At 42.8% G+C, this 15,504-nt stretch overlaps 1 protein-coding gene across 2 annotated transcripts in view; it reads left to right on the top strand.

The window, feature by feature from the left end:
* The window catches only part of LOC130366963 (uncharacterized), a 49,139-nt gene extending 37,596 nt beyond the window's left edge, over window positions 1-11,543 (top strand). For both annotated transcript variants that reach the window (XM_056569348.1, XM_056569349.1), the window contains exons 6-7: window positions 5,989-6,067; window positions 10,838-11,543. In XM_056569348.1, coding sequence (XP_056425323.1) covers window positions 5,989-6,067; window positions 10,838-10,925 — 167 coding nt within the window. In that variant the 3' untranslated portion in view covers window positions 10,926-11,543. The remainder of the gene's footprint in view (window positions 1-5,988; window positions 6,068-10,837) is intronic.
* The last annotated feature ends 3,961 nt before the right edge of the window (window positions 11,544-15,504 follow it).

Genomic DNA, 15,504 nt, shown 5'->3' with positions numbered 1-15,504 from the left:
CCTGCTATGGTCTGCTCGATCACAGACCAGAGCAGGAGACGCCGGGAGCCGCACGGAGGAAGGAGAGGGGACCTCCGTGCGGCGTTATGAATGATCGGATCCCCGCAGCAGCGCTGCGGGCGATCCGATCGTTCATTTAAATCGCGAACTGCCGCAGATGCCGGGATCTGTATTGATCCCGGCACCTGAGGGGTTAATGGCGGACGCCCGCGAGATCGCGGGCGTCGGCCATTGCCGGCGGGTCCCTGGCTGAGATCAGCAGCCGGGATCAGCCGCGCATGACACGGGCATCGCTCCGATGCCCGCGGTTATGCTTAGGACGTAAATGTACGTCCTGGTGCGTTAAGTACCACCTCACCAGGACGTACATTTACGTCCTGCGTCCTTAAGGGGTTAAAGGGGTATTCCAGGAAAAAAAAACTTTTTTTTATAGATCAACTGGCTCCAGAAAATTAAACAGATTTGTAAATTACTTCTATTAAAAAATCTTAATCCTTTCAGTACTTATGAGCTTCTGAAGTTAAGGTTGTTCTTTTCTCTCAAAGTACTCTCTGATGACACATGTCTTGGGAAACGCCCAGTTTAGAAGAGGTTTGCTATGGGGATTTGCTTCTAAACTGGGTGGTTCCCGAGACACGTGTCATCAGAGAACACTTAGACAGAAAAGAACAACCTTACCTTCAGAAGCTCAAAAGTACTGAAAGGATTAAGATTGTTTAATAGAAGTAATTTACAAATCTGTTTAACTTTCTGGAGCCAGTCCTGGATAACCCCTTTAAGCATATAAATTTTCATAACAAAAGTTAAATTTTTTTAAAGTAGTCAAATAATACAATACCTATATAAATTGGATATCATTTTAATCGTATGGACCTACAGAATTTAGATATTTTATTTTAGCAAAAAATGCATTGCGTAAAAAAAATAAAAGCCCCCAAAAGTTGGCAAATGGTGTTTTTTTTCAATCTTGCCCCACAATGTTTTTCTATTTATTTTGTTTTGCCGTAGTTTTATGGTAAAATGAAATGATGTCACTACAAAGTACAATTTGTCTACAGAAAACAAGTCCACATATACCTCTGTAGATGTAGAAATAAAAGAGTTATGGCTACTAGAAACAATTATTAAAACTTGAGTGATTAATAATGCAATGAACAATATACAGAGAAATGAACGTGTTTATCTTGTTCCAAACATCTTGGAGAACTCAGGGCCGGTTCACACTATGTTTGTAGGGTACGTGTGCCGGATCCGATTGGGAGGAGCAAAAACCGTCTGCTCCCGTATCCCAGCCGGATCTGGACGGAAGCCCATTGATTTCAATGAGCCGACCGGAGTCAAACACTGACACTGGTCAGCTCATTTTTGCCCCGTGTATGGTTCTCTAACCAGGCCTAAAACCGTGGTTTTAGGTCCAGTGGGAAAACCGCACACGGGGCAAAAATGAGCCGACCGGAGTCAGTGTTTGACTCCGGTCGGCTCATTGAAATCAATGGGGTTCCGTTCAGATCTGGCTGGGATACGGGAGTGGACGGTTTTTGCTCCTCCCAACCGGATCCGTCACACGTACCCTACAGAAGTAGTGTGAACCCAGCCTAACCAATGATCTTCTATGAATGTAGACTTGCTCAATTCACTGTCTTTTCATGTTGTTCAAAAAAGAGTAATATTGCGATCAGGGCTCTGTGGAAGCCATATCATTACTTTTAGGATGACTTGTTCTTTGTTTACACTGAAGATAGGTCTTTATGCCATTAGATGTATGTTTGAGGCCATTGGAGATTTATCAAAACTTGTGCTGAGGAAAAGTGGCACAGTTGCCTATAGCAACCAATGAAATTGCCTCTTTCATTTTAAAAAGGGCCTCTGAAAAATGAAACAAGCGATCTGATTGGTTGCTATAGGCAACTGCCACGTTGTTCCTCTGCTCAGTTTTTGATAAATCTCCGCCATTGTCCTATTGCAAAATAAATTCGGAGCCAATCAAACACCTGGTGGGCGGCATCTTAATTTACAGCATTTTTTCCACACCTGCCTAAAATGTGTCCACCGTACTGTATCTTGCTGAATATTAAATTCATAGACATGTTAATGTGAGCAAAACTGGCACAGCTCACATTCAGAACTGATTTAGGCCCCCATCAAATCTAGTTTAGGTATGTTGCCAGTATACTTTAGGATACTTTAGTATGTCAGCGTATACCACTGTGCAAACCTAGCAACACTTTCACTTTAATGGACCACATTTATGCTACTAGTGATTATATTATATCTTAAAGGTATACTTTTTTGGGACTAAAAAGCTTACGCCGTTTTGGTTACATGCAACATATTTATCATAATATCGCACATGGGTTGATAAAGCATACGTAAGCAAAAAAACAATAAATCACTTCAGAACACCACTTTGTATTATTCCTCCTCTGCAACTTTTTTTTATGATTCTTCCTCTGTGACTTTTTCTTTTAACTCCTTTTTTTTTTTTTTTTTTAAATGCTCTCCACAGCCAGTTTTGTAAGCCTGGTCTGGGAGGTGTAGATGTGTGACAAATTAAGAGATTTGCGACAAACTTGAGAATTTTTTAAGAACAATTGCACTTCATAAAACAGCAAATTCTGCAAAGAGAAAAACCAAACGTTTCTACCAAAGTCATTTAATGAGAATCATTTTAGCAAAAAGTCACACTAATTTTGCACAACCAAGACATTTATGTGATTTTTTTACCCCACCCCCCCCCAAAAAAAAAAACTATTGATAAATTTCCTTCCCAGTTTGCATGAATTAAAAACATAGTCTACCACACTTTTGAGTCCCAATAAAGTATACATCTGAGATATAGTATAATCACTAGTAGACTTTAATGTGGTCCATTAACCCCGTGAGGATGGACCCATTTTTTACCATAATGGCCAGGCTCTTTTTTTTTTTTATTTGACATGTGTCTACCTTTAGAACGCTTTTTCTGAGCGTAGAGATTCTGATACAGTTTTTTGGTGACATATTGTACTTAATATAAGTGGTGCATTTTTGTTGACACATGCAGCATTTTTTGTGAAAAACTTCTAAATATTGTGAAAAACCTGAAAATTTCTGGCGTTTAATTTTTTTTTAGGGTTTTCACTGGGCAGTAAAAGTGATGTTATATTTATTCTGTGGGTCAGTACGATTATGGTGATACCCATTTTATATAGCTTTCTATGTTCTTTTTCCTTTTCTGAGCAAAATTATTCTTTTCCCTTTTTTGTGTTATCATTTTCCGACAGGTGTAACTTTTTTATTTTTCGTCCGTCGCCATTGACTAAGGACTTATTTTTTTGCGGGACAAGCTGTAATTATTATTGGTATCATTTTTGCGATATAGGCTACCTTTTGATCTTTTTTTTCTGCTATTTGCACCAAAATTGGCGAATTTTGTGCTTTTTTGCAGATTTTTTTACAGCATTCACAGTGCGGGATTATTTACATTATAGCTTTATAGTACATGTCATTACGGACATGGCAATATCTATCTAGTATGTATATGATTTGTGTTTTTTATGATAACACGGCTTTTATTGGGAAAGGATCGTTTATTAATTTTTTCTTTTACACTTTATAATTTTATTGAAGAACCTTTTATTATTATTTTTTTTCACTTTTTACAGATTATACTATGCTGCAATACATTTGTACTGCAACACAGTATGACCTGATGAGCTGCACACACTACAGCCAGTGCGATCCAGCCTCTAGCTGGATCTCACAGGCTTCCGTTGCAGGCAGACAGGAGGCCATGATAGCAACCAACGGCGACCCGCTATCATATTGCGGCGCCGCTGTTGGTGAACAGGGGGAGCGCCTTCCCCCTTTCATTACCATAGATGCCGTGATCGGGATTGATCACGGCATTTATGGGGTAAATGCTGCTGGGACCGGCAGGATCGCGGCCTCGGCAGCTGCAGCAGGACACCGGCTGTGACTGATACCACCTGAGCAGCGTGCAGCAGAGCAGGAGATCGTCAGGACACATGCATACGTCCCAGTGCACGAACATGTTGGGTGCTGGGATGTATGCATACGTCCTATAGCGGGAAGGGGTTAAAGTGAGAAGGCTACTATGGATAAATCTTTAGCCCAAATATTACCGTATATCCCGGCGTATTAGACGACTTTTTAAACCCGAATTTTCTTCTGAAAAGTCGGGGGTCGTCTTATACGCCGAGTATAGGGGTCCGGCATAGGAAGGCTTATGATTATCGTGCCTGCTCCTGTGTGCGGCTGCAGGCGGGGGCCGGCCAGAGCATGTACAAACTAATAACTGTATACTTAAAAACCAGGGTGCCTCCAGCTGTTGTGAAACTACAACTCCCAGCATGCCCGGACCGGCAAAGGCTGTCCGGGCATGCTGGTAGTTGTAGTTTCACAACAGCTGGAGGCACCCTGGTTTTAGTATACATGAATTAGTTTTTACATGCTCTGGCCGGCCCCCGCCTGCAGCCGCACACAGGAGCCGGCACGATAATCATAAGCATTCCTATGCCGGACATCCCTGTGTCCCGAAAAATCTTTTCAAGACATAAGGATGTCCGCAGGTCACTTACCATTCCCCGCCCGCCGCGCGTCCTCCTCCGGTCTTCCTCCGATCCTTCGGCGCTTCTCCACCTCTCTATGGTTGTACGCACGTGACGTCAGTGACGTCCCGTGCGTATAACCATAGAGGCGCAGGAGGACCGGAGGAGGACGAGCGCGGCCGGGGCCTGGTGAGTGACCGGCGGCGCGTCATCTACAGTGTTCCGATCACCGCTCCTCCAGTCCCGGGACTGCTGTCCATAGGCCATAGCAGTAGATTGTGACCCCGGGCCGGAGAAGCGCTGACCGATACACTGTGGGGGGCAGTACACAGACATACAGCCTCCAGCCATACACTCTTTATGGCTGGAAGTTGTTTGTCTGTGGGGGGAGCTGCCTACTATTGTGGGGGAGGGAGCTGCCTACTATTGTGGGGGAGGGAGCTGCCTACTATTGTGGGGGAGGGAGCTGCCTACTATTGTGGGGGAGGGAGCTGCCTACTATTGTGGGGGAACTGCCTACTAATGTGGGGGGAGCTGCCTACTATTGTGGGGGAGGGAGCTGCCTACTATTGTGGGGGAACTGCCTACTAATGTGGGGGGAGCTGCCTACTATTGTGGGGGAGGGAGCTGCCTACTATTGTGGGGGGAGCTGCCTACTATTGTGGGGGGGGAGCTGCCGACCTAATGTGGGGGAGCTGCCGACCTAATGTGGGGGAGCTGCCGACCTAATGTGGGGGAACATGCTGCCGACCTAATGTGGGGGAACTATAAGGTACTGTACATAGCGGTAGGAGGGGTAGTCTTATACGGCAAGTATATCCCAAACTCTATATTTTAACTGTAAAAGTTGGGGGTCGTCTTATACGCCCAGTCGTCTTATACGCCGGCATATACGGTAAGTGAAAGGGGCCTTGGGGAATATTTACACAGCGCAATTTCAAAGCGGAATCCAGCTGAAAAATTCAGCTCTCACTACTGTCGTTTTACGTGTTTTGCACTACTCAACTTATTTTCTGTAAACATGTCTGTTATATAAAATGTTAAAAACCTAATAAAAATTAAGATTTGAAAAAAATTCAACTAGCAAATTCCAATGGGATTCTGCTGCACCATGCACACAGCAAAATTTCGTTGGCAGAAACATCTGCCGCAGAAATTCAAATTCTGAACTCCCCTTAAAGAATGAACATGTTCATTCTTTTAGCGGATTCTTCTCAGAAATACATTGTCGCCTATACTGACAAGTGCATTTCCGAGCGTTCCTATCGCTGGCTTATTTTGCCAGGATCTGGCGTCCATGGTACGTCCACCAGAAATTCTTCCGAGCAGATATTCCGCAGTGTGAAAGGTCCCTTACTGTTTAGAATGCAGAATAACTGTTATTGAATTTAAACACCTGTTTTACATTTTACTAACCTCTGCTCGTTTTGTGCAACAGGTGTCTATGCGCATTATATCTGTGTTGGTGTGATTACAGCTATCATGGTGATATTTGCGATCTTCAAAATAGCACAATGGTCAGTATAACAATAAAAAACATATGTCTTACCTTATTGTACAAATATACGATATATTAGTATTATCCTTATTGTTGTAGGCAGTACAAACAGTGAGGCTAAGTTTCAACTTTTTTTTTTATTGGAAAAACATCAAGAAAAATGCCAATTCTGCTGCAGAATTGCAGAATCTGCTGCAAAAAATGCTGCGGCCAGATGTTAGCTGTAAATCAATGAGAAATCACAAAATTCTTTTTCCACTTGGCCTTTTTCAGATTGGCTTTTTTTATCCTCTTGGCGTTTTTTCACTCTTTTTTGGTGTTTTTCAGCTCCTTGGCTTGTTTGCAAAATTGCAGCATGTTGAGCCACTGGCGTTTTTTTCCCCTGAAATCATGGCGTTTTTCTCACATAGAAGTCTATGGGAGTAAAAAAACGCCAAGAAATACGGCATGTGGGTTTTAACTTTGGCATTTTTTCAGCCGTTTTTTATTCTCTTTTGAACTTTAGCGATCCAAAAAAGTGATGGAGATACCTTTTTTAATAAAACTTCGTAGGGTACCATAAAAAAAATAATAAAAAAGATACAGTAGTGAAGGAAAAAATTGTATCTAACGAAATGTATTTTTTTTATAACGAAATTTTTATTAATTTTTAAACAGGGATCAATTTATGTGAGCGGGCAGGGAACTAAAAATATAGCCGACAATAATAAAAATGTAGTGTGTGTGTTTTTCACTTTTTATTCTTTATTTTTTAGGTAGTACTACTACTCCCAGCATGGAACACACACTGTCTCATGATGGGAGTAGTGGTACCTGTACTAATTGAATGATTGCGCCGTGTCTGTTGTGATCCTCCTGTATAATGTATAGATGCGGCAGCCACTCTTCTATGGTCCCCTGCACTGACGTATATATACACCTATTCATATTTCCTGATGAGAGCTTTGATTGGCCAGATGGTTCCAGCCAATCACAACTCTCTGTGGGAAATATGAATAGGTCTATATATACGTCAGTGTAGGGGACCATAGAAGAGCGGCCGGCCGCATATATACATTATACAGGAGGATCACAGCGGGTGTCTGGAGTGATACCTGCTGTGATCTTTCCTTAACTGCAGGTACTACAGCTCCCAACATGGAACAGAGTGTGCTCCATGATGGGAGTAGTAGTACGTGCAGTTAAGGACAGATCACAGCAGGTATCACTCCTGACATCTGCTGTGATCGTCCTTTCTACTGGAGAGATGTGGAGCGGCTGTATACAGCGCTCACATCTCTGCTCTGTACTCCGACCAGTGATATGACTCATTCATATTTCCCGCTGAGAGCTGTAATTGGCTGCAACCATCCGGCCAATCACCACTCGGGAAATATGAATGAGTGATGTTCTATTTCCACACAAATGAAAAAACGCCAGGAAAAATGCCAGACGCAGAAAATTGCACTGCCGTTTTTTCAGATGTTTTTTTCAAACCAAAAAACCCAGGACAAAAAAACAAGTAGAAACTTAGCCTGAAGCAGACTATGCTGATTTCCACATTCAACTGCCATCTGATTTTTCACACACAATTTTTTTTTACACATACGCAATAGCCTCGGAATACTCTGGAAAGTGCTAGAAACTTCAAAATTCTTCCTCCCAGAAGACACTGCCCTATATAAAATGCATTCTTGCCCCCACACACAGAACCAGTCTGTAGAGCCTATTTGCCCTTTTGGTACACCTGCTACATACATGGGGAGAGATTTATCAAAACCTGTCCAGAGGAAAAGTTACTGTGTTGCCCATAGCAACCAATCAGATCGCTTCTTTCATTTTGCACAGGCCCTTTTAATAATGAAAGAAGCGATCTGATTGGTTCCTATGGGCAACACAGTAACTTTTCCTCTGGACCGGGTTTGATAAATGGAGTGTAAAAATCAGATGAAAAAGCTTTAAATATCCTACCATATGATTTTTGAATAAGATTTTAAATCAGATGCCATAAAATTATTTAGGGTGCATTCCCACAGGGCGTATGCGCAGCGTATTTGACGCTGCGCAAAATTTATGGCAGCAGCGAGAAATACGCTGCGTATCCCTTGGTCACTATACACACAGGGCTTTCCGGCGGCAGCCCTATGTGTGTAGTGAGTTTTGGAGGCGGAGCCATATGCCGGCGTGTCTGTGACGCGCGGCTCCGCCTCCAAAACTCACTACACTGTCCGGATTTACTGTCTGTTAATCGGACGGTAAAATTGTGATGTGAACCAAGCCTTAGCTGTGTAAACAGTCATGGCCAAAAGTTTTGAGACTGATACAAATGTTTTTCACAGTTTGTTGCTTCAGTGTTTTCAGATCTTTTAGTCCGAACTTTCTATGGTATACTCAAGTACAATTATAAAGGTTTCATAAGTTTTAAAACTTTTATTGACAAATACATCAAGACTTTTGCAATGTTCCCTGGCATGCCGGATATCTGCTTCTGAGCCAAATCCTGACTGATGAGAACCCATTCTTGTCTAATCTTTGCTTGGAGTTTATCCCAATATCTGCATTTTTATTTGTCCATTCACTTTTTGAGGATTGAGGTCTAGAGGGTTTCCTGGTCATGGACCCCAAATTATGCTTGGAAATTTTATTGCAGCAGTGACAGATAGCTGTCGATGGGATTCCGCTGCACAGTCCACACTGCAGAATTTCAGCGACGGAAACTCCGCTACCGAAAAAATAATCTTATGAAATTCTTATAATTGTACTTCAGTACTAACTGACTAAAAGATCTGAAGACACTCAAGCGACAAACTTTGTAAAAATTCGAATTTCTTTCAGTCTTAAAACTTTTGGACATGACTGTACTGCCCCTGTATCCCCTAAAAGTCAAGCACACATGTGTCCTGAATAGAAAGAAGAGAGTAAGCATCTGAGGGCAGTTTGCCAGAAAAGCGTAAAGTGGTTAACTAGTTTTGCCAAATTCCGAGGGTTTATCCAACTTTACAGGGCACAAATTGTGATTTTTTTTTTTTTTTGCTAAAGCCACTAGAAGATAGGACCATGTGACATGTCATCAAATGGACTTAATTAGAACATGGGAAAGGTGGAGATGACAGCCATGAGACATAGAATTCTATTGGCAAATATTGTATATTAAGAACTTTTTTAGACTTTAAAAAAAAAAACACAGTTCTCTTCATTTTTTAAGATAACTGAGGCTGAGAAAACAGGGTATTTTTTAAATCAATGACCCCATTATGGAGGAGTGAGTCTAAGGCTAGGTTCAGACTACGGAATGTCCGACAGAAATTCTGTTTTAAAATTTCCGTCTGAAATTCCGCTTGCTAAAAAGTACATGTGAGTCAATGGGATTTCCGTGCACCTGTTCATACTTCGGATTTTTTCACTCGGAATTTGCGTGCCTAATTTCCGCTTGAAAATTTCTGCATGAAGAAAGGAGGTGCTCTTTCTTCAGACGGATTTCCGCCGTAGAATCCCATTTCCTGACCGATTTTTGTTCGAACACAGAACGTAGGCAGATTGAAAGCGGATTACATGTGGAAAATCCGTACGGATTTGAGTCAGAAATGTAAATATGATCAGCCCACTGGTTCTTGGACTAGCCCACATTCTTCCTTTTAAATACGCCCCTTATCCAGTTTGCAATCTCCATTTTCCTTTTTGGTCAAGGAGTTGTGCTTTTTCTTGTGCCTTGGTGTTTGGCTTCCTTTCAGCTTTTTCTCCACACTAATTTAATATAATGTCGGATCTTACTTCCCCAGCCAAACTTGAAAAAATTGACGGACCTGGGTCGGGTCATGTGATCACATGGTCCAAAAGGGGGTGAACGTTGCTCTCAGTGCACTCCCACTGTTTTCTGCGTCGAATTTAAGCGGAATTTTAAGCGGATTTGGTGGCGTCATTTCCGTTCGGAATAGTGGTGGATTACTCGCGGAAATGACAAAATTACGCATGAAACTGAAAAATGCCTTTGGAGGCGGAAAATAGTCGCAGCAAATTTTGCAGGCAGACAGTCGGAAATTCCGTAGTCTGAAACTAGCCTAAGGGAGAATAACCGTGTGGGTTGTGGTGGCCCAGCATGGCTGTACCAGCTGCAATGCTGAATTTAGTGTGGGTGGCTGTAAACAAACAAGGTTTGCTGGACAGTCAAATATATGTCTAGAGTGCTGAGGCCTATATCTCTGTGTTTCCTTACATTGCAAATGTATATTCTGTGTTTCTGTGCTAAAACATGCATACATTGAGTGTAAAAGGTTAAAAGCTTGCTAAACTGCGCATGAATTGCTTTTCCAAAGTGTTAGGGCCTTTCAAAATCCACGTGTCGGCCCTAAAGATAGTCTGTCTCCTCAAGGGACATTTGCAAGTCCAGGTACGGAGAGAGTACTGGAGTTAATAGACACTTACAGGCCATGTGTTACAAGCAAGTAAAGTAGAACTGTAAGTACAAGAACAGCACTAAAGCAACAAATATGCACAATTTTAAAGGATTAGAAAAACAGAGCTAATAAAAACATAAAACAGCACCACATTACATTTGCCCTTAGGTTGTATGTGGTTTTGAAGCTCAGAAGTACATGAAGCCAAGTTGTAATACTGCACACAACCTGAGGCCAGGTGTGTGCTGCTTTTGGAAGAATTTAGCTCAGTTTTTCTATTCCTAAGCAACCCATTTAAAGTGAAAGGTAGGAACTATAATCCTAATGCTATACAATAGGGTTACTATCAGTTAAAATGTAATCACAATTTATTATTTCTCTTTCTTGTCCTTCATTTTGTTTCCATGATATTTTAGGAGGATAAAATCTACTGGAAATCCCATGTCTGCAGCAAAAGACGAGGAGATGAATGCTGCCAATGTTCCCCTAAACGAAAAGCAGTAGAGGCAATTAGCTGTTTGATCATATTTCCATCTCATCGTGTTTTTCTTCAGCTATCGCCTTTTTTAATGCCACGGAGAAGTGAATATTGAATATTTTATTGGATCTTATTTCCGTATCTGACTATGAGTTCCATAAGCTGCTAGTAGCAATTTTAATGCCAACATCTCCTTTCCAAATGACTCAATACCTTTTTCACAAGTATGTTTTTTCCCATGTCAATGTCATTCTCTTCTCCTTCCTCATCTAGTAGTTTCTATAGATAAAACAATGGGGGCAAATTATCATTCCCTGCACCAACGCAGTGTGGTGCACTAAAGTGCACAAATGTTTTGTGAAAGCCCTGTCTCTTCACAAAATAAGTACAAACCCCTACTTGGCACAAACACTTGTGAAAAAACAGAGCTGGCCTAAAACTAGATAACGCTATTCTGACACTGCACTGGTCCAGGGAATGATAAATTCCCCTGAATATTATTTTACTATATTACACCTTTGTGATACTGGCATGACATGCTGAGGTAGTACAAGGCTTTTTATACAGTACCTGTGACCAATTTGTTGTTCAGTCTAACTACTGTATACCCTTTTTATTTAGTATTGTTATAACCTCATAAAAATATTGCAAAACAAAGCTTTATTGTGTGGTCTTTTGTCTCGTATAATATATAGTACCGGCAGCAGATCCTCTTAGTAAAATAATGACCTCAGGTCTCAGGCTGCTGTTACATCATTACATATTAACATCCCCCTTGCGCCATCTGCAGTACATTTAAGGCATTGGCACTATTTATTTGCTACCAAGTGTTGTACGCTGATTGAACCATGGTCACAGGCTGGAGAAGGTGAACGTGTACAGTTATCGAGCAAATAAACTAGAGGACAAGGCAGGAGCACAGTCAAGTATATCTAGAAATCATGAGAAGAACTACAGGTTCCAGACATGGTGTCTAAAGAACAAAGCAGGTATGTAGTCTGGACCAAGGAAAAAAAAACTACAAGTTAAAGGCGTACCGTATATACTCGAGTATAAGCCGACCCGAATATAAGCCGAGGCCCCTAATTTCACCCCAAAATCCCCAGAAAAGTTGTTGACTCGAGTATAAGCCTAGGGTGGGAAATACATCATCCCCCCCCTGTCATCATCCAGACCCTCATCATCATCCCCCCTTCATCATCACCGCCTGTCATCATCCCCCCTTCATCATCACCGCCTGTCATCATCCCACACCCCATTCATCATCCCCTTGTCATCATCCCCTTGTCATCATCCCCTTGTCATCATCCCCACCCCCCTTCATCATCCCCTTGTCATCATCCTCTTGTGAACTCTCCGCCCTCAGTGGTCTTCAACCTGCGGACCTCCAGAGGTTTCAAAACTACAACTCCCAGGAAGCACGGGCAGCCATCGGCTGTCCGGGCTTGCTGGGAGTTGTAGATTTGAAACCTCTGGAGGTCCGCAGGTTGAAGACCACTGCGGCCGTCGACATCATCCAGCCCCCTCTCACCCCCTTTAGTTCTGTACTCACCTCCGCTCGGCGCTGGTCCGGTGGGGAGGTCGTCCGGTGGGATAGTGGTTCCAGGCTGCTATCTTCACAGGGGGCGCCTCTTCTCCGCGCTTCGAGCCCGGAATAGAGGCGTTGCCTTGAAGATGACGCAGAGGGACATTGGTAATGAACGCACCTCTGCGTCATCGTCAAGGCAACGTGGGGGCCGGGCCCGAAGCGCGGAGAAGAGGCGCCCCCGGTGAAGATAGCAGCCCGGAACCACTATCCCACCGGACGACCTCCCCACCGGACAGTCCTGCAGCACCGGACCAGGGCCGAGCGGAGGTGAGTACAGAACTAAAGGGGGTGAGAGGGGGCTGGATGATGTCGAAGGCCGCAGTGGTCTTCAACCTGCGGACCTCCAGAGGTTTCAAAACTACAACTCCCAGCAAGCCCGGACAGCTGATGGCTGCCCGGGCTTGCTGGGAGTTGTAGTTTTGAAACCTCTGGAGGTCCGCAGGTTGAAGACCACTGAGGGCGGAGAGTTCACTTGAGTATAAGCCGAGGGGGGTGTTTTCAGCACGAAAAATTGTGCTGAAAAACTCTGCTTATACTCGAGTATATACGGTACTCTGCTGGAATTTTTTTTTTAAAATCAACTGGTGCCAGAAAGTTAAACAGATCTGTAAATTACTTCTATTAAAAAAAATCTTAATCCTTCCAGTACTTGTCAGTTGCTGTATACTACAGAGGAAATTCTTTTCTTTTTGAATTGCCTTTCTGCCTGACCACAGTGCTCTCTGCTGACACCTCTGTCCATGTCAGGAACTGGCTAGAGTACAAGCAAATCCCCATAGCAACCCTCTCTTGCTCTGGACAGTTTCTGACATGGACAGAGGTGTCAGCAGATAGCACTGTGGTCAGACAGAAAGGAAATTCAAAAAGAAAAGAACTTCCTCTGGAGCATACAGCAGCTGATAAATACTGGAAGGATTAAGATTTTTTAATATAAGTAATTTACAAATTTGTTTAACTTTCTGGCACGAGTTGATTTAAAACAAAATGTTTTCCAATGGACTACCCCTTTAAGGGTGTATTATCCAAATGGCAAGACAGGTGTGTAGTTAGGCATAGCCAGGCAGGGCCGCCATCAGTGGGGTACAACCCATACTCTGGTAAGGGGCCCGGAGCCTCAGGGGGGCCCAGCTGGCTGGCCCCAGACTTTTGAGCCGGGTAAGGGGCCCCAGAATTTCTGATGGCAGCCCTGTAGCCAGGAGTCAAAATGAAGACAAGAACTACAAGTTCAAGGTGTAGAATCTGACGAACAGGAGATTTATAGTCAGGTTAGCTAAGAATCTGCATCTGGAATAGTATGATAAGTACCAGGAAACAATGAATAGGGTTTGTGGAAATGGTCTGTGGGACAGAGGGCCAGACATAACAAAGTCTGAGGAAATTTTCAGACTCTTTCTCTTTTTTCCATATTTTCTTATGGTATCACCTTGTATTAAAAAAAAAAGTCTGCAGTACCCCATAATGACAAAGTGAGAAGGTCTTACAGCTGACAACGCATATCAAAGTAAAAAGAAAGCCATGATGGGCAAAGAACTATTGTATCGAGCCACAGATCTGGAGAAGGGTTAAAATATTTCTGCTGCACTGAAAATTAACAACACAGTGGCCTCCATATTTCTTAACTGGAAAAAGTTAGGAAAAACCAGGACTCTTCCTTGAGCTGATCCCCCCACCAAACTTAAATCGGGGGGAGAAAGGCCTTGCTTCGAGAGGTGACCAAGTACCCAGTTGTCCCAATGGTTGAGCTCCAAAGATCCTGTGTGCACATGGGAGAAACTTTTAGAAGGTCAACTTCCAGAGTGGCCAGAAACTGGATTCCGCAGGAATAATCCCTTTGGAAAATCCACACAATTTACTTACACAATGTATTGAATGGGGATTGGTTGTCCCATTCTCATGGCAGGATTTCCACTGTGTAAATTCCACAGAGGAAATTCTACTTTCTGGATTCTAACAAAACATTGAACATGTCTTTTAAAATTTGCACAATTCATCAGCAGAATCCCATTACAAGTCAATGGGCATTTGCATTTCGGACAATTTCTGCGTTTTGAGTGTACAGAAATCCTCCCAAAATTCAGCTCAAATTCCACAAAACTGCTAAAATTCTGCAGCAAGCTTTGCAAAACAGCATTTGAGTGGAATCCCAGATTTTCTGCCATATAAACATAGCCTAAGCGTCATGTCTGGAGAAAACATATCTACCTAATACCATTTCCACAGTAAAGCATAGTGGTGACAGCATCATGATGGGGGAGGGGTGTTTTTAAACTGCTGGGGCAGAGAGACTTGTCAGGGTTGAGGAAAAACTGAATGAAGCAAAGTACAGAGATAATCTTAATGCAAATCTAATCCAGAGGACTTCAGAGTGCAGAATGATGGGATAAAACGTTATTATTTTATTTTAGCACAAAGCCACATACCAAAATGTGAAAAAAGTGAAAGGGAAAACTTTCCGAATGCACAGTAGAGATTTAGAACTATTTTAACTCTCCATGAGACAGGCTGTCTCTGGAAGAGGCTTGAGAGTCTTCTGAGCTGTGTAGAAAAATCTACTGTCTTAATCCTCTTCCATACACTATGGAAGGAAATTTACCAAGGTCTTAAGTAACCCCTGCCAGTGTAGGATTCATGGTGTCCAGGCACATGTTGGAGCTGGCATAGATTTCAACTACAATTTTAAATTATAGTAATTTTGGCATACGATGGAGGACACACACCCTTGCTGTGAAACCACGCCCCTTAGCAGCAAACTCTGCCTACTGGGTGTGCGCAGTGCATATCAGCCAAAAGTCACCTACCCACCAGGAGGAAATCTACCTACTGGGGGCATCTACCTGATAGGGAGAATTACCTATCTATCTACCTACTGAAGGAATTCCCTACCTACCTACTGGGGGTATCTACCTTATTGGGGCAAATTACCTATCCACCATCAATCCCCCCCCCCCCACTACCTTCCCCCTAACATGCTCACCTACTCCTTCATATTATGCAGGGGACTAGAGATGCATTATTTG

The sequence above is a fragment of the Hyla sarda genome, chromosome 4 (assembly GCF_029499605.1).
Source record: "Hyla sarda isolate aHylSar1 chromosome 4, aHylSar1.hap1, whole genome shotgun sequence".
In the NCBI taxonomy this organism is placed as follows: domain Eukaryota; kingdom Metazoa; phylum Chordata; class Amphibia; order Anura; family Hylidae; genus Hyla; species Hyla sarda.
Note: the sequence above shows the minus strand (reverse complement) of the source record. Positions and strands in the feature narration are given on the sequence as shown.